The 23,563-nt window shown below is 45.2% G+C and overlaps 1 protein-coding gene across 1 annotated transcript in view; it reads left to right on the forward strand.

The window, feature by feature from the left end:
• GRM7 (glutamate metabotropic receptor 7) overlaps nucleotides 1-23,563 on the forward strand; it is a 763,759-nt gene that overhangs the window by 415,518 nt on the left and 324,678 nt on the right. Inside the window, exons 3-4 of the mRNA XM_062200062.1 lie at nucleotides 34-175; nucleotides 5,952-6,106. Coding sequence (XP_062056046.1) covers nucleotides 34-175; nucleotides 5,952-6,106 — 297 coding nt within the window. The remainder of the gene's footprint in view (nucleotides 1-33; nucleotides 176-5,951; nucleotides 6,107-23,563) is intronic.

Genomic DNA, 23,563 nt, shown 5'->3' on the forward strand with positions numbered 1-23,563 from the left:
TCTCATGCTCTGCTCGCTCTCTCTCTCGAACAGGTGGCCTCTGCATCGCCCAGTCTGTGAGAATCCCCCAGGAGCGCAAAGACAGAAGCATTGACTTTGATCGAATTATCAGACAGCTCTTGGACACCCCCAACTCCAGGGCCGTGGTGATTTTTGCCAACGATGAAGATATAAAGTAAGGCTGACTGGTAACACTTGTTGATATGCATGTCGCAACTTGAAGAGATGCAAAGATCAGGATGCTGGCAGAGAAGGGGAAAAGCTGGCCTGGGAGAGCTGCTGTTCCATCAGGGCCAAGGCAGTGCCTGCTTTGCCCACACCCCTCCCCCCATTTCTGCTGTCGGCCGTGGAGGTCCCAGTGTGTGTGCTGTCAATGTGTGCTCCTTCCGTCAGCAAGCTAAATGCAAAGAGAAAGCACTAGACTTTTTAAAAAAGATTTATTTTATTTTAAAGACTGGATTGCAGAGGGAGGGAGAAAATATCAATCTTCCATCTGCTGGTTCACTCCTCAAATGGCTATAATGGCAAGGGTTGGGCCTTGGCAAAGCCAGGAGCTTCTTCTGGTGTGTGTGTGCTGTGTGTGTCTCCTGTCCTGCACCTGTGTCCCTACTCGCGGTCTCATCATGGAGCTCCCTGGATGTCAATACTGATCCAACCGTTCCATTTTCCAGAGTATATTTTACACATACACTGGACTTTTTTTTTGCTGCTCCCATATTGGTTGACTTGCAAATTTTTTAAAAGAATAGCATTATTAGTATTTTGTTGGTGGCCTGGGCAAAATGTCTGCATTTACATAATTTTTAAAAACTTAAATTGAGTTGTCTTAAGCTTATAAAACAGAAATTGTGAAGTAGTACAGGCAGTTCCTTATTATGATCAGTCATAAGTTTTAGTAAATATCATATAGGATAAGTAGCAAGATGAGACAATATATTTACATAGTTAGGGTAATATATATAGACATTAACTTCCTTTTCCGCAAACTTCTGTGCACAAATATAAGTATAAAAAACCACAATCTCAATACGCCTTTATACAAAGATAAGCATATAATATTTAATACAAATATAAAGCAATAGCAAAATAAATAATTTTATGTGTTTATCTTCTAAGCACTTAGAAGATAAATTCCCAGGAAGAAAGCTTCTAAGACAAAGATATGTGCCTACTTAAATGAATACAAATTTTTCTTTAAAAGAAGCCATGGGAATTTGCAACTCCACGGATATGAAAGATCTGGGTGTGTGAGTTATTAATCTTTAGCTGTCTTGTAGTTCAGAATAACATCCCATTTTATCTAAGGATGAACATCCCTTATTACGTGAAATGGCAGGGTGTGCATTACTGTTGCTTCTTGCTTGGATGTGTGCACTGTCCGTATCATCAGCTTCCCAAAGCCGAGCCTCTCCCTTCTCGGGGTGTTCCTCCACGCCACTCCTGGGTGTGCCCCTCTTCCCACTGTGGGTCTCTGCTTGCCGGTGTCGAGGTGGGACTGTCGACAGAGTACTGGCCTTGTTCTAGGGGACGCCTTCTGTCCTAGGAGAGCACAGTCTCACCTGGGTAAGCTCTCTTCCTGCCTGCGAACCTCTTTGGGCATCATATCACCTGTCATTGAAATGGAAATTCATTCTACCTCATCTGAGGGGGACCTGGCTTTGTCCCATCTTCCTCATCTGGTTTCATCCCAAGCCCCTAACCTCTGTGGGGTGCAGGTGCGGGGGTCCTTAGAGTTTCTTTTCCCCTAAGCCTTTGTTGCTTCTCTTTCAGCTCCCTGGAATGCTTTTCCTCCTGCATCTCACCTCCCAGTCTTGGCCGTCTCCAGTGTCAGGTTCTTGGGCGCTCACTGAACTTTGGAGAATTCTCCGTCGTCTCTTCACTATTTATGTCACTTGTGCCATTTTATATTGCTGGGCCATTTAATTACAGTTTGTGCTTTTACACTGGTCTGCAGGCTGTGTTCTCACAGAGACAGGGGCTTTCCACTGTGACCATGATGCCTAGCTCTGGCCAGGGTGGACACTCCATAAATGGCACCCAGGGAATGAATGACACACGCTCTGCTGGAGAATGTGCTTATACATTTCTCTTTGTGGATTTTACGATGTATTAAAGTGAGGTCCAAACTGAACGTTTCCGGCCTCACCTACGCTCATGCGGTTTCACATCCGGCATAGCCTTTGCTCTTCCTGTCTTTGCTGTCCTTTGCTACCTGTTGGGCTGTGTCTGTGGTCCAGGCTGTGTCTCAGACATGCTCTTCGGCAGGGACCTGCTTCTGATCACTGCTTTTGTGCATGGATCCTCTCTTTGCAAAGAGCTGGTGGTTCTGTTGTGAGGACATTGTCTTGTGCTCACAATGCATTTTAGCCGCCGATGAGATTTTGTTGTGCTGTGATGATTCTCATCTTTCTGCTCCAATTTTTTCTCTAGCTTCACCCACACCCTTCTTCATCATCTCATGCATCCTTTTGCCACCTGTTTTGCAAAAGTGTAGGATATGTCGTACCTTGTACAATGCATGTAAGAGAAGCCCTGTGATGGATTGGAGGAGTGCTGCTCTCCACTTGGAGGCAGCGTCAGGTAGGACTTTGGAGAGTGAACGTACACAGTTCCCTGGGTGACCGTGTTTTCCCTGGCTCCGGGGTGTGTGTGCTGAGTGTCGCTGCATGCTGTGTTTCACAGCTGTGAAAGTCATTATCATCGCTGAGTTCAGTGATCAACTTCAAGGGCTTGATTCTTCCACAATGTGATCTCAGATGCTGACATGAGGAGTGCTGAGAACCTGCAACGCTGTGCTATTTCTTCTTTTTAAGAAGATTTACACTGTAGATGGGAAACTGAGATTTCTGGGAACATTAACTTCAAATGCTTTGTCAGTGGGTAGCACTGCGAACACACTCACACCTAGATTTTGAAGCTCAGATGAGTGCTAAATCAGATGTGGGGACTGATAATTTGGGTTTTAGAGAAGAGAAAATTCTTTCTCTGAAACACTTCGTTCTGATTATCAAAGCAACACCTGCCTTTTGAAACCCCACTGGGAAATAAAGAAAATCGTCATCTAAAAAATAATAGGAACCCTTAAATTTTATTTTTGCTTTGCTTGTCTAGAAAAATGAAAGGCTAGAGACAATAATTGCAAAGCATAAGTTAAAATAACTTTCTATAAAACCTGTGGTTCCATACTCAGGAAACCACTAACAACATCTGCTGTAATGTTTACATACATCTTTATATATACACAGTTTTTCCTAACAGAATCAGTACCATATAGAATTTTATGTCACTTTTTTTAAAGATTTATTTTATTTATTTGAAAGACAGAGTTACAGAGAGACATAGAGACAGAGAGAGAGGTCTTCCATCCACTGGTTCCCTCCCCAGATGGCTGCAACGGCTGGAGCTGCTCCAATCCGAAGCCAGGAGCCAGGAGCTTCTTCCAGGTCTCCCACGTGGGTGCAGGGGCCCAAGGATTTGGGCCATCTTCTACTGCTATCCCAGGCCATAGCAGAGAGCTGGATCAGAAGAGGAGCAGCTGGAACTAGAACCGGTGCCCATATGGGATGCCGGCACTTCAGGCCAGGCCTTTAACCTGCTGCTCCACAGTGCCGGCCCCTATGTCACTTTTTAAAAAAAAAAGAAAGATTATTTATTTGAAATGCGGAGTAATGGAGAGGGGATTCAGGGAGAGAGAGATCTTCCATTGGGTGATTCATCCCCCCAAATGACCACAGTAGCCAGAACTGGACCAGTCTGAAGCCCGGAGCTCGGAGCCTCTTCTGGGTCTCCCAAGCAGGTGCAGAGACCCAAGCACTCAGGCCATCTTCCACTGCTTTCCCAGGCCAGTAGCAGAGAGCTGCATTGGAAGTGGAGCAGCCAGGACTTGAACTGGCACCCACATGGGATGGTGGAGCTGCAGGCAGCAGCTTACCTGCTCCACCACAGCACTGGCCCCTTTTTTATGTCACATGTTGCAGTTCATGTTACATATGAGTCAGTTTTCCTACCACAAGTATTTCAAGTGGTTTAATCATATTTATCTTTTTAAATTATTCATGATTCATTCATTCATTCATTCATTCCCCAATCAACTGCAGCAGCCAGATCTGGGCCAGGCTGAAGCCAGGAGCCTGGAACTCCATCACTGACCCTGATGTGGGGGCAGGGGCCCGAGGAGTTGGCCATCCTCTGCTGCATTCCCAGTTGCATTAGCAGGGAGCTGGATTGGAAGTGGAGAAGCCGGGACTCGAACCGGCACCCATATGGGATGCCGGCACTGCAGGAAGTGGCTTTAACCTACACTGGCCCCTTCTTAATTATTTTCTAACTTTTTATTGTTGTTTTGCTTTCTAGAATTTCCATCACTTTCTTCTTTATCTCTTCTAACATCACTTTGATTCCACATCTTTAATAGCTGAAAGCTTTTTCATGCAGTTTGTCCTTTCCTCTCATCTCACGGTTACGGATGTTGTAATCCTCAGTGTATTTGTTTGCGTGATTTTCAGGTCCTTTGGGCACTGTCTCTGCCCCACCCCCACACTGTCCTGTCCTTTTTTAGCTTTCCCATTTCACACTGGGGGTGAATTGCCTTGCTGATCACGTGACTCTTGGCCATTCACGTTTTCAGTAAGATGCTGAGGGGCTGTGTTGGGGAGGACTTGGCACCCGATTATGTCCCCCGGGGACTGGACAGGCATTAGCTTGGCCCTTCCATTCGATGAGTTCTCTGTGTTGGTATCTAGAATGTTTTCTCTGAGCTGACTCCCATTTTTGCAGAACATCTCTTTGCTGCCGGAGGTGGAGTGAGAATCCCCCACGTTGCCTCCCGTGAGGAGGTTAGGGTTCCTGTGACTGTAATACACTGGTCCTGAGCTTCCGGGCAGCCCCTCTCATCTCCGCCCGCCTGTTCCCATCTGCCTCATGGTTAGGGCATTCGCAGTGTCAGAACCTCCTCTACGCACCACGCCTCCCAGGAAAGTGACCACACCATTCCCTGCCTGGAGGAAAGAGACGAGCTGGGGTTTTGCCGTTTCATTCGCTTTTCCCGCTCTGGCTTCTTTGTTAATCCATGTGCCTGTGGGGCAGATAGCTGGAAGTTCTAGGTCCTAAAAGATAAACATGCCACTTCTCTTGTAATGTGGCCAGTAAAGGAGCCCTGGGAGTAACTTTGTCTTCTGCTACTTTTGCATCCCAAAGCCCCCAAACAAAGCTTTTGGCCAATAGGAGAAGTGGATTTAGTGTCCTGTCCTCATTATTAGCATTTCCCTCCTTGCTGATGGATGTGAACAAGTTTTTGAACATTGATGTTTCTCCTTTTATATTCCTTTTCTTTAAAAAAAAAAGTTTATTTATTTGAAAGTCAGAGTTACAGAGAGAGGAGAGGCGGGGTGGGGTGGTATTCCATCCGCTGGTTCACTCCCCAGATGTTCACAATGGCCAGAACTGTGCCGATCCAAAGCCAGGAGCTTCTTCTGGGTCTACCACACAGGTACAGGAGCCCAAGCTCTTGAGCCATCTTCTACTGCTTTCCCAGGCCATAGCAAAGAGCTGGATCAGAAGTGGAACAGCTGGGTCTCAAACTGGTGCCCATAGGTGATGCTGGCTCTGCAGATGGCACCTTTATCTACTATGCCGCAACACTGGCCCCTCCTTTTATATTCTGACATTACATTCTTTATGAGACCCTAAATTTTTTTTTCTTAAAACTTTGAATGCCTTAGCTGTATGCATACTGTTGGTATACATTTTAGAGATATGTGTACTTAACGACACACTTTGTAGGTGAATCATCCAGTGCCATGCTTGTTGGCCTTTTAGGGATGTAGACACATTGACATCCTGTTTGGCTGTTGGTGTGGGCTTTGTGGAAATGAGTAGTTCTGCACGCTTCCTGTGTGCGTGTTGAGCACAGTTCTTGGTCATTAATATGCTTTTCACGTTCTCTTCCTCAGGCAGATCCTTGCAGCCGCCAAGAGAGCTGACCAAGTGGGCCATTTTCTCTGGGTGGGATCTGACAGCTGGGGATCCAAAGTGAACCCACTACACCAGCACGAAGATATTGCAGAAGGCGCCATCACCATTCAGCCCAAGCGAGCAACTGTGGAAGGTATGGCGTTTAGCACCGGTACTGTGTGCTACGGCTGTAGCCAGTGCTGTCACTGGGCCATAGCATGTGCTTGTCTGAGGATTTGGGTTTTTTTCATGTAATGGATGCAAGGTGGTTTCATAAGATGCAAATGAAGCCACACCTGGTATGTTTTTAAGGCAGCACTCCTCGTTGGAGGAGAAGATACTGTTCTCATAATAAGCATGCAATTTGCATATAGTCCTGTATTCATTCATGCCTCGGAGCTTTCTAAAAGGTGAGAATTATGATGAAAAGAAGTGAAATCATAGCACTTCCGAGGAGCCGTGAGTGTGCAGCATCATCAGATAAAAGCATCCCCCTAGCAAAGAACTGCACGGATCCTTCCCTTCATGGCTTCCAAGGTCCCTCCCTGTTCAGTGGTCTGGGTCCGAGGGCACAGCCTGCTCACCATCCTACCCACTTTGGGTCTCTCTCCGTCTTTCCCCTCTGTGGCCTTCCCGAATCCCTGCCCCTTTCTTTGCTGCAGAGACTTTTTGGGAGACAGAGGGTGTATCCTGAGTTCTTCTCGTGAAACAAAGCTCGCTGATTGCGATACGCTCTTTAACTTCAGAAGAAAAATTGTCTCTAAAAGCAGGCACTGTGCAAAGCAGAAGGAACTCCTCCGCGGATACAGGTCCTGCCTTGGGTTCTGTTTTCTGAAGAGTCTGATCTCTGAAGATTCCCTAAAACATGCGTTGCACAATCAACAGAACTCTGTGCTCTCACTCAGAAAGGATCAAATATTTACACTTCTTTCTTTCCTCTCTCCACTCCAGTCTAATTAATTATTTCCCCCCAGAAGGCTGTGTGGTCTGTGTAGATTTTTCAAACAAATCAGATTGTGGTTCTGTCACTGTTCCCTTTCTCTGTTATCTGGAGGTGATAGAGATCCCATGAGTCACGCAGGGTTTCACTGAGGGACTTTGAATTAATTTCATTCTCCGAGACATGTCCAGGGGAAATTGCCTGCCTTACAATGCAGTTGCTCACAGACTGCACAAACGAAAAATAACATTTTAACTCTAACTACGCCTGACCATTCAGAATCTTGCTTACCTGCCAGGTGTCTTGCCTTGTGCTAGGGATCAAGAAAACAGCAACAAAACAGACCTCAAAGCACACAGAGCTGAGTGAGGCTGTCGGGAGGGAGCCAATGGCTCCACTCACAGAGCGTAAGAAACAAGCCAAGTGACCAGAGGAGGAGGGTGCAGGGAGCTGCTGTCTGATGTCTCTGGCTGGTGACCCTTGCTTGGGGAAAACTGCTTACAGGAGGTGACCGGTGGAGTGTCTGGAGTGGCGACTGGGAGCTCTTCCGATGTTCTCAGGAGAACCACCCCAAGGGCTGGAAGCTCCCGGGGGAGCTGCAGGTGCAGGTACTTCATTCTGCAGCACAGCCCCCCACTCCAGCTCTTTAAAAGCCTTCCTGCCTTCAGGACATCAGGAGGACTCTGCTGGGCTGATGGACTCCTGCTCTGTGTTTGAGTTTCTGCTCCTGTCGTAATTCTGCTTGTTAGCCATTGGTAGCCATTGCACCCGTCAAGACTGGATGAGGAGCCCACTGATTCGCTGCGATCCCTTCTTACCCCTACCAGTCTAACTCCCTCTGCTCCTCTCTGTCTAGAAGGCTTCTCGTATACACCATTGTCCCCCAGCCCTGCGTTATTTGCCTGGATATTAGAGGTGTGCAAACACAGCTTGTAGCTGGTTGTAGGTCTGGATAGATGGAAGAATGGCAGACCACGTAAAGTGGGTCACTTGCATCAGGAGTGTGACTTAAAACTACATTAAAGAGTTTATAATTTTTTTTCTGAGTTCTGAGGAGCAGCAGTGAGCTTGTATATGATAAATTCTGGGGGCTGGAATCTACTGCCATGTCTTTGTGGGGGAGGGAAGTCGGTCATTTGGACGCATGGTTTCTTTCTAAGAGCTGGCGCAGAGAGTCGTGGAGCCCACTAAATCCAGGGATGTTCCTTTCAGGAAATTACTAATTATCTCAAAAGTGCTATACATTTTCTTTTGACAGGCAGAGTGGACAGTGAGAGAGAGAGAGAGAGAAAGGTCTTCCTTTGCCATTGGTTCACCCTCCAATGGCCGCCACGGCCAGCACGCTTGCAGCTGGCACACTGCGCTGATCCGAAGCCAGGAGCCAGGTGCTTCTCCTGGTCTCCCATGGGGTGCAGGGCCCAAGCACTTGGGCCATCCTCCACTGCACTCCCGGCCATAGCAGAGAGCTGGCCTGGAGAGGGGCAATCAGGACAGAATCTGGAGCCCCAGCCAGGACTAGAACCTGGCGTGCTGGCGCTGCAAGATGGAGGATTAGCCTATTGAGCCGCAGCGCCTGCCGTTATACATTTTTTAACAAAAATGATGTTTCTCCATGTATATGAGGACAGATAAAATCACAAAATCAGCCACAAAATGAAATTGTGAACTGGGTCTTCCAGGTCTGGTGCTATGGAGAACCACCCAGGCTGGTTCACACTCAGAGCAGACTGGATGCTAACATGGTGGCAGCACGTTGGTGGTGTTTCTCTTAAGAAACTGAGAAAAATAAGGTGTTGAGTTGTACCGTGATCTCTCATTGATGCTATGGAGTATGTAAAATAAATCTGTAATGGAACATGTTCTCCATGGGACAAGTAAGCTTTGCTGTCCTGCCAAGAATTTGTTGTTGTCCTTTTGTGGATTGTGCTGGGCTACAGCCTCCTCCAAGTAGGCATACTTCTCCTGCATCCCTCTTTTCTTTGACTCTGTTGTATAATGTTGTTCCCTAGATTGTAAATGGAAAAAGCCAATCAATAATCAATACTTAGCCCCTCAAGATTCATGTTGTGTACATGTTCAGCAAACATCTCGATTTCTTGGCTGATATTTTCTGTGTGTGCGAGAGTATAACACTGCATTGATACATGGTCTCTGTGACACTCGCTTTGAAACATTGTTTTATGTTCTTTGTGTGTTTACTCTGCATTTGTAGAATGCGCTGCATCTGTTTCTTAGCCAAGAGTATCGTTTTCTCCCTTTTAGTGTAACGACCTTGGGAGCAGAATCCTGGCAAGGTCGGTGTGGTCCTGCTGGCTGCCCCACGTTCAGGGGAGGTCTGGGGATGTCTGCAGGGCTTGGCAGCTCCTCTCCAGCTCCTGAGCCAAAGCATTTGTGTAATTTGTGGTTTCCCTGTGCTCTCTGATAAACCAAGGGCTCCTGGCATTTCCCTCTTGGTGTGCAGCCCCACGCACGAGGATGCTCAGTCATCTCTCCAGCCCCGGGTGGTCCTCCGAGAAAAGATACCCACGTGGTCTTCACATCTTCACCCTCCCCAGCGCCGTGTTTGTCTGAGAGTCACTTCGCTGGGCTTCCTCAACCAGCATCCCACAAGGCTCCTGGAAGAGCCTGTTTCCCTCTCTCCCCCAGCCATGGATGTTAGGACACTGCTGTGATGAGGGAGGCATTCGCAGGGCTGAGTGCAGAGGCTCTCACAACTGCTGCTGACTTTCAAGTAGGTGAGATAGCAGTCTGATGCCCGGATTAAAGCTGCAATTTGTGCAGGAATGGACAAAGTTAAGTAAATAATATAAATACTCTTGGGCCAGTTTTTGTAAAGGAAACAGAGTATTTCTGGCTCCAATTTAGATGCACCCTTTTTCAACCTTGCTTGATTACTTGGAACATTCCACATGGGTTACAGAGTTTTGCTAAATGAATGCAAGAAAGAAAATACAACTTTGAACCTTAGTACTGTTTCTGTGCGATGTGTATGCCTTTTACATCTGTCATGTTTAATAGGGGAGTGATGAGATAGGGCACGCTCATTGTCATGACAGATTCCTTTAATGAGTCTTTTGTAAATGTTGATGCTATAAGTCCCAGCCATGTATCAGACACGCTGAGATGCCCCAAGTGAAAATCTAGACCAGAGATAGGACCAGTATTACATTGATAGAAAACATGATAGTTAATAAAGAGCATAAATGAGTAAGACTTTATTAGGATAGTTATTAAATGCATTTTTTCCTAAGGTAGCATGCAGATAGCTGAGGTGGGAAGGATGAAAGCAGACCAGGGAGAGGGGACCGTACAGATCAAGATAAAGATTTGGAGTACCTGGGTTGGGGTCAGTGACCCGAGGCTCCCTGGCTTGTGGTACATTTCTGGCCTGTATCTTTATGAGGTCCTCTCACTGCCTTCAGTCCACCAGTGCTTCCCTTGTCCCTGTTTCTTTGTGGTCTGGAGAAGACTCATTCTTCAAGGTCCAGATCAACTGATTAGACTTTTGAAGGTTGTCTTCATCTGTACTGTTTGTGCCAAACCAAGTTCATTGCAGCCCCAGTCCACAATGTGCTGGGTACCCCCAACCACCAACACTGATCATTCTCTTTGGGTGCACACTTAGTACTCTCACCCGAAGGGCAGTGCCTGCAGCCTGTATCTTCCCTGTGATGCTTTGTCTTTGTCTGACTTGGGCCAGAAGACCTAGTAAACCTGAAGAGGTTATCGTAGTCTTTCTGTTAGATCTTGTGACATCTGAGTATGCCAAGGACTGCATATTTGCATGAATTTGAAATCTTCTCTAGATGTGGCAAATTCTCATTCAAAATGATCTTTCTCTGTGACTTGGTTTCTAAACATTTTTAGCAGAACGACCTGAACATTCTAAGTCCCAGGTGCACCAGAGCCTAGGTGAGTTTGAAGTCTGACGTTTCAGCCCATTAAGGGAAAAATGAAATCTATAAATGACGGAAAGTTTTATTTTTGTCCCAACTCACTCGTTATGTGCATGGTATTAGTTGTGTGTTGCAGCTGTGTTGGAACTCTATCTATACACAGAAATGTTTTTTCTTAGTTGTGAGCGGGAATGATCGACACTCTGTTTTTGTAAGATGTATTTGTAAGATGACTTAGAAACTAGCTTTTCTACCTCTACCTACTTTGTCCTATTTGGTATTGTTAGAGGACTGGACGGCTTTCTTTTTTGGAATTTACACTTCTAGCCAAAGGATCAGTTTGTCTGGGGGCATCGTAGAAGGTTTTGACAAAAGGCATAGGGTGGTCCCAACCCATGAAAGTTTTGGAATTTCTATCATTGAACCCATCTTCAGCCAACTAGAATTGAGTTCAATCTAGAAATTGTGATAGATCCTAGGGATAAGGGAATGAGATCCCATCCCAGTATAAAAGGTCTTCACTGTCTACTTGGGAAACAGACAAAAAATATCAGACCATTACCATGTTCAAGGATGAATATAAAAACAGAGTTAAACCTGGGGAGAGGGTTGTGTGAACACCAGTGGGTAGAGAGAATTAGCTGACAAAGGGAGATAGCACCAGTGTGAGTTGGCCTAATTAACCATGGGTGGAGATGCATAGTTAAGGGGAACTGAATTTGCAAATGGCCAGAAGTAGGAAACCATGTTGAAGTGTCAGAGCAAGCTGGAGGCTATGTAGGTGTTCACGTGAATGCAGGACTCAAGTTAGGAAGAGCCTGCAGGTGTCTTTTCCTGAGGACCTACAGCTGAATCAATCAGAGCCATCCAATTTTTGGTTCTTGGCGTGATAACCCAGAGTTGAGTCCAGTCTCCCTTTAACAGCTAATGGGATTTATTCTGCGAGAATAAGAGTGGCTATGGTGCAATGAAAGATTGACAATTGATGTGCCGTTTGCGTGTATTTAGTTAGTTCCAGCTTGCCTGAAGCTGCTTGGAAAATTTGCTGCAAAATCCAGCAGGCTCCTTGAATTCCCATGGCTAAAGAAAAAGCCACCACAATACGCCATTCTCATCTCGCCGTTTCTAGGTGCACCTCCTGATCTATGGAGGGAGTGCTTTTGTGTCCTGTTCATGTTGGTCACTAGTATTGTGTAACTTTTTGCTGGAGTGCATTTGCATCAACTAGTAGATGCAGATCTTAAGTACACCACTCAGTGATTTTTCTATATATATGGACACTTAGGTAACAACTGCACAAATTCACAGAGGGTATTTCCTTCCCACTTGTGTTTCCTTGCCCCCCTTGCCTTTTGCTTATCCTACCATCCTCATAGAGATGAATTTTGCTTCTCTTTCACATGATACAAATGGAACTTCTTATTTACGTCTCAATAGGTTTCACTGTTCTTGAATTTCATAGGATTATCATGTATGTATGGGAACATGGAGTATCTGTGTGTGTGTGCACGTGCTTTGTATGAGAGGAAAGATTTCTTCCTCAGTCATGACTAGGATCGTGTCTGAGACATGTTTGAGAAAAAAAGAGATGAACAAGATAAATTATTCAACTATATTTCATTATAATTTCTATGTTAGCTGGGAATCTTCAGAATTGAAGACCCAGTCAAGCATGGAAACCTTTGTATTTTTATGCTAAAATTGATGAATAACTGACTGTCAGTAAAGAAGTGTGAATGGGCAAAAGACATGTGAGCTGGTGTAACTCAGGTGACGTTGGCAAGGTCTGTGGGTTCAGGGTCTTCCTTGTATTCTTATTTCTTCAAAGATAGGCCAGCCCCTTCTCCTGGGTATAAGGAACTCCCTTCATGAATGGGATCCTTTTTTTAAGATTTCTATTTTATTTATTTGAAAGTCAGTTAGGAAGAAACAGAGAGATAGAGATGGGGGGGGAGAGAGAGAAAGAGAGAGAGATCTTGAATCAGCTGCGTCACTCCCCAAATGGCTGTAACATCTAGGGGTGGACCATGGACCAGACTGAAGCCAGGAGCTGGAAGTTTCTTCAGGTTTCTCACATGGGTGCAGGGTACCAAGGATTTGGGCCATCTTCTGCTACTTTCCCAGGGGCATTAGCAGGGAGCTGGATAGGAATTGGAGCAATTGGCACTCGAACTGGCACCCATATGAAAGGATGGCAGGACAGGCAGCGGCTTGACCTGCTGCCTCACATTGCAAGCCTCCATGAATGAGATTGTTCCAGCCTGCTTCAGGGGAAAGAGATGGGAGAAGGTCAGAGAGCACCCTCCCTTGGTTCTCTCCTCAAGATGCTGTGTTTTGAAGCAGCAAATCCTAAACTCTGTCAGTGTATGTGTGTGTGCAAAAATGGTGGAAAACAGATAGGGGATTTTTTTTAAAAACTAGAAATAGGGCAGGGACATGGTAGCTGGAGGGGAGGGAGATGTCCTTGGCATGACATAACGTTCAGGCAATAGATCCTTAGTGTTGCATGTAGCAGTAGTGTCTGCTCTATATTGCTATGTAATATTCCATTATTCAAAGACACTGCACTGTGTTAATTCATTGCTGCCTCATATACACTGGGCTTATGGGTGCTGTGCAGATGTAATCCCTTGTGCTTCCTATTTAAAGCTGATTGTGTTACGGTAAAAGATCCCTGTTAACTTTATTACTTTGAGAAGAGCGTGTCTGTCTTAGTGGGGAAATTCTTACTCTTGCACGTTTTTCAGCTAACGTCTCATTTAACAAGATATTCAAGGGCTTTTTTCCATGACTCTCCCTGGGATCCTTTGATAAACTTTTGTTGCCATTATAAGAAAAGTTACAAAGGAAATAACATGGCTAGAATGTAGCTGAAAGTCAAATAATACAGAATGATATACTGTGCAATACAGGCGGTATTTGAAAGGATTATTTATGATTTGAGTTGTCATAAATATTTTAGAGTTCACGAGGTTCTGATATTAATGATGTTACTAAGAGGCTTGAAATACAGATGGCATTTTTATTTATCGTTCTACTGGAAAACTTGATTGCTTCATGACTTTTGTGTGTATATGCATCAATATATGTTTAGTAGAGAGTTCAATTATTTGATGAATTGGATGAATACAGAAACTGACCTCTGACCAGTTCCAAAAGTAGAGAAATGGGTAATTTTGCTCCACAGGAAATGGATCCTTTTTTTAAAAAAAAAATTTAATCTATTTGTGTTCTCTCTGGTCTGTTTGATTTTTCATGCCCGTTTTTACAAAACAAATCACAGGAGAACGCAATTTCACTTTTCCCACTTTAGTTCATAGTTAACACTGGTGTTTATGACCCTTGCTGTTTTTCTTTTTAATCACAAACCAGTTTGCCAAAAGCCAATCATTCTGACACTGACATTTATGTATTCTAACCCCAGGGAATTTGCTTTTCAAGAATAATTTGAGCTATAAAAATGTCTGATGATTTTATGGAACGTCTTAGATACAGACCAAGGAGAGCACAGAGTAGTGGCATTTATTTTTGATACTCCAAGAAGTGTCCTTGTCTTTGGCTGATTGTTTCAGCTGTCAGCATGGCTCATGCCAGCACTGGTGACCTGTGTGATGGTCGGGCTCTCTCTGGCCTGCACATGCCAATGTCACTACAAATGGTCTCTAGCCAAATAACATGGCATTCTAAGAAAGAAACCAAGAATGTTAAGAACGTAGTCAGTAGTGAAGTAAAAACAGAATTTCCTTGAAATTAGCTGTGCAAATATTTTTAAATGGGAGGAAATGGAATTCTTGACTTTTTCAGCTTCATGGATAAGTGCTAACTGAAATAGGCTATTTTCATGGAAGTGTTGACATCAATACCAACAGTGACATTGATAGTGAACTTCTGTTAGACACTGCTCAGGTCTTAGGAAATACAACCCTGGAAGTAAGAGTTCTTCTAAAGAACATTTTTTGCACTGAAAAAAACATGCAGATGTTTGGGTTAGATAACTTGCCGAATGTTACATAAGATAATGTCTGAAGAAACTTGGTTTTTATAACAAAACTTCTCTCTTCTTGTCTTTAAAACTTCTTCTCTCTTGTCTTTAAGTATGAAGGTTTTTCACAAGGCTCATGGGAAAATAGAATTAAAGGCTAAGTATATTTTTGGTGAAGATATTTGAAACTCGTAAGTAATTTTTGCATAAAATGCACTTACCAGAATATTTTTCAATACTCATAATTAGGATCTTAAAGCTTTCGTAACAAATTCAGCTTACCTTTTAATTCAGTTTCATATGAGCATTTTGAAGTGATTTGTGCTCTTTATATTCTATGTAGGGAAAAGGAGGTTGAACAAATTAGTGTTCAAAAATTCTTTGTTTTTGAAGGCTACAGCTTGGGAGGTTTTGACTGTGATGTTTGGTTGTTGGCAATGAACTCATCTTAATATTGTCTGTTTCTTAAATTGGGTTCCTTGGAGGCAGAGTCTAGGTTAAGGAATCTGCTTGTTTTACGGAGGGAAGACAGCAGGGGAGGACCAGGGAAAGCACTCCGTAAGAAGTGAGTACGCTTGGAGTCTCGCTTCTCTCAGAACATGGAGAGAGCTGGAGGATGAATGGCTTTAGACACTTGGTTCCGCGAAAAGGCAAGAGGCATGGAGATGCGTATGCCAGCATTGTTTATGCATTAACCACGGGCCACTCAGAAGCATGGGGTACAAAGCACTGTGCAGGTGCAGCTTCTGTTTGGACGTAGGAGAAGGGCGAGGCTGTGAGTCATTAGCCGCCATCCTGTTCTGTGTGCCTTTCTAGGAGTGGGTGGGGAAAGGCATAATACGAACTTCTGTCTTACTGTGAGAGGTTAGCCCTGGTGTGTCGGAGTCCAGTGAAGTCCTGTAAGAGCCTGAGTAATGGACGAGGATCCTAAGTGGTTGCAGTGTGTGGTCCCCACTGTCTGGTGCTCATGGGTCTCACGGAGGCTGCAGAAGAGTGTACCACTTGCTGCTCCACGTGCACAGCTAAGAAGCCATCTTTGTACAGCTAGTCTCCCTTATTTCTGCAGAATGTTCACATCTACATCGTTAAGATGAGGTGGCAAGTGTGCCTTGGGCATTTGGTGTAATGGTTAAGTTGCCGCTTGGGACAACTGTGTGCCAAGTGAGGGTGTCTGATTTGAGTCCTGGCTGCTTCATTTGCCATCCAACTTCACGCTACTGTGCATCCTGGACTCTATTAGGCCCCAGCTAAGTACTTGGCTCCCTACCACCTGTGTGAGTGACCCAGATGGAAGGCCAGATTCTTAGCTTCCACCTGACCCAGCCCCAAGAACTTGAGGCATTTGGGGAATGAACCAGTGGATGGAGCGTATCTGTTTGTTTCTCTGTGTCCCTTTGCCTTTTAAATAAAAATTAAAACTATAAAATAACAGCAACGTAGTACAGCAGACAGCAGGAAAGTTACCATAGCCCTGGAGCGACGTAACATATTGTTTTCAGTGTCTACTGTTGTCCTTCTCATGGGAAAAACCAAGTGCTGTTGACTTTCTTTTCTGTTATATTTGAAGGGAAAAGAGATAATTTGCCAGATCACATTCACTGCGTTCCACATGTAGTCGTATACAACACTGGGACTTTGTTCATCTGCTCTGCAGACCATGCCAAGTTGGAATCAGCAGCTACAGTTGAAGCTGCAACATGGTTTGGTTTCCAGTAGTTCACAATGACCTGGCATGATTCAGCTGGTGTTCTAAGGACCAAACTATTGAGAGAACCATGGGTATGAATGAGCACACACAGAACCCTGCACCAGACTATTGAGGCAACCATGGGTATGAATGGGCATACACAACCATGGGTATGAATGGGCACAGAGAACCCTGCACCAGACTATTGAGACAACCATGGGTATGAATGGGCATACACAACCATGGGTATGAATGGGCACACAGAACCCTGCACCAGACTATTGAGACAACCATGGGTATGAATGGGCATACACAACCATGAGTATGAATGGGCACAGAGAACCCTGCACCAGACTATTGAGACAACCATGGGTATGAATGGGCATACACAACCATGAGTATGAATGGGCACACAGAACCCTGCACCAGACTATTGAGACAACCATGGGTATGAATGGGCATACACAACCATGGGTATGAATGAGCACACACAGAACCCTGCACCAGACTATTGAGACAACCATGGGTATGAATGGGCACACAGAACCATGGGTATGAATGGGCACACAGAACCCTGCACCAGACTATTGGGACAACCATGGGTATGAATGGGCACACAGAACCCTGCACCAGACTATTGGGACAACCGTGGGTATGAATGGGCACACAGAACCCTGCACCAGACTATTGGGACAACCGTGGGTATGAATGGGCACACAGAACCCTGCACCAGACTATTGGGACAACCATGGGTATGAATGGGCACACATACCGTGCATTCGTTCTTTGACTCTCGAAGAGTGGCCCAGTGATCCCTAAGTGTGCAACACACATCATCCCAGTTATGAACAAAGGGACATCAGAAAGTATGTGGATAAATGGAATGAGCAGGTAAATTTATTTGCTGTCAAAATGTTTTGAAACACATATAGTTTCTTTTCATAATATACATGAAATGGAGTTTGTGTAGACCCCTAGCATACATGAATTTAAAAAGTTCTGCAAACAAAACGTACGTTTAACTCCATTTTCCACATTGTTCCACAAGTATCCTCATAGTTGGAACCAGGAAGCCACTAGTATGTGGCTTCATGGACCACTGTGAGCGAGACCTGGGCCAAGACTCTGTTTGTTTTCTAACTCATGGCTTTGTTTGTGAGTGTGTGTATGTGCGCATGGGGCAGTTGTCACAGTCTAAATCAACTCATGGATAAAAAATACCTCAGAAACCACACTAAGCATGGTTCCATCCTAATGAGCTATTGCCTAAGGGGACATCTGTAGAAAAAATAAATCCAATTTGTCTGAGAAAATAAACCACCCTTGCTCCCTCTGCAAACATGAACACCACCTCATTCTGGGCACAGCAGAAGGAACTTTGGAATTAGATTGAAGTGACAGCCACAGTAATTAAAGTTCCCAGAGTCTGGTGAACAACAGTGACCAGAAAAAAATGATTTATTCTGAGAATAAAACAGCAGCCTGAATCAGTGGTTTCTTGTGAGGAGCCTGCTTCAAAGTTCAAGTGATACTTGATTGGAAAGGAGGTGGATTTCTGTCTGTGTTGGGCTAGTTTTGCCTTGAGAACCTGTTAGATAAACAGCAGGTGCATTGCTCTCACAATCCTTGTGACTACAGATGGTGATGCACAGAGTGATTGCTGGCGTTTGTTCTTTAAGGAGCTCAATGTCAAAGGTGTTCCTACGCAGTATTTTGTTAGCTAATGGCCATATCGTTAGTTAATGAGGTTTAATGAAGCATTCCACGTGGAGCAAGGGAAAAGATGTGGAGGGAGGACCATCAGAGAGAGGGGGGTGGGAGAGAGAGAGAGTACTGAGCCGGACTGAGAGCAGAGCAGGAGGGCAGAGGTTTGCATGGGTTCATGGTGAGCAGTTATGAAAGGAGTGATACAAAGAAATGCACAAGGAGAAAGAGATGGGGACACCTGGTGGAGAGGGGCAGGACAAGCTCCAGTGGGTGGGCAGCATGTGCATCTGGGCCTGGAGAGAGGGGGAGGGTACTCCAGGTGAGCATGTGAGGGCACTGCAAAACATACGGGGAAAATAGATGAGTTTACTTTGCTGAAAAATTTTGAAATCAATGCAAACTTTTTCATAATACATATTTTCCTTGATTCAAAAGTCTATTGTTTGCATGGATTTCAAAATAACTTGGAACAAAATAAATGTGTCTTTTAAAAAAAAAAACTTTTTTAAAAAGATTTATTTATTTATTTGAGTCAGAGTTACACAGAGAGTAGAGGCAGAGAGAGAGAAATGGAGAGGTCCTCCATCCGATGGTTCACTCCTCAGTTGGCCACAACGGCCGGAGCTGAGCTGATCCGAAGCCAGGAGCTTCTTCTGGGTCTCCCACACAGGTGCAGGGGCCCAAGTCTTGTACCATCTTGTACTGCTTTCCCAGGCCACAGCAGAGAGCTGGATTGGAAGAGGAGCAGCTGAGACTTGAACCGGCTCCCATATGGGATGCCGGTGCTTCAGGCCAGGGCGTCAACCCACTGCGCCACAGAGCTGGCCCCAATGTGTCTTTTTTTTTTTTTTTTTTAAATAAGGAGGATTATCTATTTATTTGAAAGGCAGAGAATTAGACAGGGACAGACGTACAGGCGGGCAGAGAGCATCTTATCTTCTGCTTGACTCTCCAGTTCCCATAACCCTGGGACAGGATCGAACTGAAGGCAAGAGCCCAAATCTTCCCATGTGGGTGGCAGGGACCCAGTCACTCGAGCAGTCCAACACCTCTCATCTCCCAGGGTGCACCTTGGCAGGAAGTTGGAATCAGACGCAGAGCCAGGCCTGGAACACAGGCACTCGGAAGATTCCCGTTTCCCACGAACTCTTTCAAATACCCTCAGACGCTGTAAATGTGATCACACAGCAGTATAATGAAGAAGCGCAGGGTGTGCTAGTGGCCACGGGATGTTTATGGTAACCCTTCAGTGTCACCTCCACCCCTCCTGCTTGATTGAGATTTCCTTTGGGAGACAAGGACGTGTGGCTGTCCCCTCGGCTTTGCACGTGGCGCACTCAGTGTGCTTTGCCCGGTCGCTGCAGGTGGTCTGTGATGATGTCCCTGTTGTTGTACTGCAGCCGACAGCAGGGTCCTGTCCCTTGTTAACTGGACAGGTGGGTGCTTCCAGGCAGCTTTCTAGAAACTGTGATCAGTTCTGTGAGAATACTAAAAAAGTTCATGGACAAGGTGGAATTAAAATATCAATTTATTTTGCTGCTATACTTGTTGAAATCCATTTACAATTTTTTTCATAAAATGAATTTTATCATGAACTTCTTGAAGATCATTTGTGTGTGTGTGTGGCTGGGGGGTTTGCAAAACATTTGCACTGGACCGGTGCCGTGGCTCAATAGGCTAATCCTCTGCCTGCAGCGCCAGCGCCCCAGGTTCTAGTCCCAGTCGGGACGCCGGATTCTGTCCTAGTTGCTCCTCTTCCAGTCCAGCTCTGTGCTGTGGCCCAGGAAGGCAGTGGAGGATGGCCCAGGTCCTTGGGCCCTGCACCCGCATGGGAGACCAGGAGAAGCACCTGGCTCCTGGCTTCGGATCAGTGCACTGCACCAGCTGCAGCGGCCATTGTGGGGTGAACCAACGGAAAAGGAAGACCTTTCTCTTTGTCTCTCTCTCTCTCACTATCCACTCTGCCTATCAAAAAAAAAAAAAAGTTTGCACCAAAAATCAAATTTTTAATTCTGTTTTCCACGAACTTTTCGGAGTGTCCTCAAGTTTAAGAGAAAGGACTTGGGAAGTGGGGAGCCTTTGAGTTTACTGCCAGTAACCATGGCACATAGTACATGCAAGTCACCTGGAAACAGCTGCGTCTACTTCGTTTGTGACAGTCACACTGCTCCCAACAGTCACTGTACAGTTCACCTCGGCAGCCCCCCGCCTGCCTACACACATATGTCTTCCTGGTAACCATGGTCCTCTCTGAGATACTTGCACCAGTTCAAACATCGTCCATTGTTTTCTTTCTTTGTTTCTTAAAGATCATTTATTTGTTTATTTATTAATTACTGTAGAGATTGTCCCCCAACTGGTTCACCTCCCAGATGGCTGTGGTGGCCATCCCTGAGCCAAGTTTATACCAGGAGCTTTTCTGAGTCTTCCACTTAAGTGGCAGGAGCTCAAACACTTGGACCATCCTAAGCAGCATCCATTGCTGCTTTTCCTAGGCCATTAGCAAGGATCTGGATTGCAAATGGAGCAGCCAGGACACAAACCGGTGTCACAGGCAGCAGGCACAGCTGGTGTGTGTGTCCACTAGCTAGGGTGTGCCACAACACTAGCCCCTCTCCTTTGTTTTCTTCTTTGTTGCTCTGGCTGGCCTTCTGTCCCCTGTCCATCTGCACCTGTTGTATCTGGAGTGTGTGCCACACGTGAAAGACTGAAATCTTGGCCATTTCTTTTGCTTTCTGCAGATCAAAAATACTGTCTGTCCTGTAATTTGTGTGACATTTGATCTGGGCTCTGGGGCCTTGGAGGTCACAGGACTTGCAGGTCTCCCTGGAGGTTGCTGGTTTATATAGAATCTCAAATAGCATCTCTTCCTGTTCATGTGTTGAGATGTTTGTTTTTTTTTTTTTTTCTTTAAGGTTGATTTATTTGAGTGGTAGGGTTAGAGACAGAGGGAGAGACAGAGAGAAAAGTCTTCCATCCACTGGTTCACTACCCAAATAGTTCAACAGCCAGAGCAGGGCCAGTCCGAAGGTAGGAGCCAGGAGCTTCCTCCATGTCTCCCACGTGTGTGCAGGGGCCCAAGCACTTGGGTCATCTTCCATTGCTTTCCCAGGCCATAGCAGAGAGCTGGATCGGAAGATGAGCACTTGGAATAAGAACCAGCGTCCATGTGGTATGCAGGTGCCGCAGGCAGAGGCTTAGCCCACTACGCCACAGCACAGGGCCCCCAGGTGTTGAGTTTCCAGCATTCCCTTAGGATCCTTTTGGGGATTGCTGTGCCCAAAGTCCATCTTCCCTCATAACTCTCCTAGGACACCCATATTTTGTCTTCACCACAATTATTACAGCAGCATTTTTCAATACCAACTGATACAGATACTTGGTCCATCCATGTCCCTAGAATTCACGTTTCATGAGAACACAGATCACATATCTCTGTCAGGAGCTTGGTTCTTGGCATAAAACCGATGCTGAACAAAACTGTTCAAGAAAATAGTGTGTTCATTAATTAACGTGTTTCTCTGCAACAACCAATATCTGTTGACCTAAATGAATCCTGGTGTGCCTAATGAAGTGCTTGTTTGTGGCTTACAATAAATTTATCAAGCAAGGATAAACTCTGAAAACAAATACCAGGGCTTGTCAAACTCTCAGAAAATGCATATTAATGAAAAATCTAAATGTAGATTTCCAACTTTTTGCCTTAAATAAGCTTGTTTTACTTTTCTAGAGATGTTCTGAAGCCCCTCCTATTCTTACACAGTTTTACAAAAGGGGTCAGAGTTAACGTGCAGGTGTCTTCCACCTTTAGCTCCAGGTCTCAGAGTAAACATTCTCCCACAGTTAATATTTTTCCAGCTGAAATCAGTATTAGTCCCATCAGAAAGAGAGAGGCAGAGAAGAGAGCAGCATGTACGATTTCTTCCCTCAGTCTGGATATAATTCACTGAAGTTAAATTCACTTCAGATTTACAGGAAGAATGGGTCTTAACCTCCAAGATAACATATGCATTTATATATTTATTTATGTCTTTCAAAACTTTGACCTGAAGCCGGCACACCGGCTCACTTGGCTAATCCTCTGCCTGCAGCACCAGCACCCCAGGTTCTAGTCTTGGTTGGGGCGCCAGATTCTGTCCCGGTTGCTCCTCTTCCAGTCCAGCTCTCTGCTGTGGCCTGGGAGTGCAGTGGAGGATGACCCAGGTCTTTGGGCTCTGCACCCGCATGGGAGACCAGGAGGAAGCACCTGGCTCCTGGCTTTGGATTGGCGCAGTGCACCAGCCATGGTGGCAATTTGGGGGGTGAACCAACAGAAGGAAGACCTTTCTATCTCTCTCATACTGTCTAACTCTGCCTGTCAAAAAACAAAACAAAACAAAACAAACAACAAAACAAAACCTTTGACCTGTAGTATCGTCAAAGTGCAAGATTTTCTTACCTTTACCATCAAAACAGATACTCCTGTTCCCTTGTGGAAAATGTTTCTGCCATGAGAAGGAAATAGGATATTGGATTTTTCGTACCAAGCTTGCATTTTAATCTGTTTTAAGCTTATTAAAATGTAAAGATAGCTAAGTTCTATCACCTGATGTTCTGATTGCATCTAAAGGGATACCTTATTATTTACTGTATTTTGTGCCTAAGGAATCCTTCGAGTGACACCGATCTTGATATTAAACTCAACTGATTCCACCAGCAGCTGATTTTCATGTTAGACATTAAATAATATATAAGAACATGTTGAGTCCTATAAGAAATCGGTGAAAATGTAAGTGATATTGACTGTTATATAAATGGGAAAAATGAGGTTTCAAGAGGTTGTAGTTTGAGCCCAGGTATCAGCTACCACGTTCCAAGGACGGAAACACCTCATTGTCTGTCATGCTACAGAAGCACCTACTGAAATTCAGTGGGTGTGGCTTATCTGTGCTCCAGTTAACCAAGATTTTCCTATAGAAAGATGTGGTGTACAGGGCTGGCTTCCGTATCAAGGATAATGGATTAGGAACATATTTCTGACTTCCTGTTGTGGATTTCCTGTCCTGAGCCACTTGATGATGGTGATAACAATGTAACGTGATGTGACATAACGTAACATAATGTAACCCTGTGTCTACCCCATTCATGTGGCCTAGCTCAGGAGTTTTGGAAGAAGGGTTTGAAGTAGCAACGTATTGATTTGTGCACCCCTATCCCATTTCCCAGCCTGACAGGCCACCTCCCATTGGTGTCTGAGCATCCGTGCTTCCAGCAGGAGGCCCTGGGGCTGAGAACAGGTACTTGGGGTGTGAGCAGGAGCAGAGCCCTGGGCCCTAGACCACCAGACCGGGCTTTGCAGATGGCTGTGGTCTGGGAGCGCGTGTGCCAGCAGGGCAGTAGCAGCAGAGTAGCACAGCATC

This window comes from Lepus europaeus, chromosome 9, assembly GCF_033115175.1.
Source record: "Lepus europaeus isolate LE1 chromosome 9, mLepTim1.pri, whole genome shotgun sequence".
Lineage (NCBI taxonomy): Eukaryota > Metazoa > Chordata > Mammalia > Lagomorpha > Leporidae > Lepus > Lepus europaeus.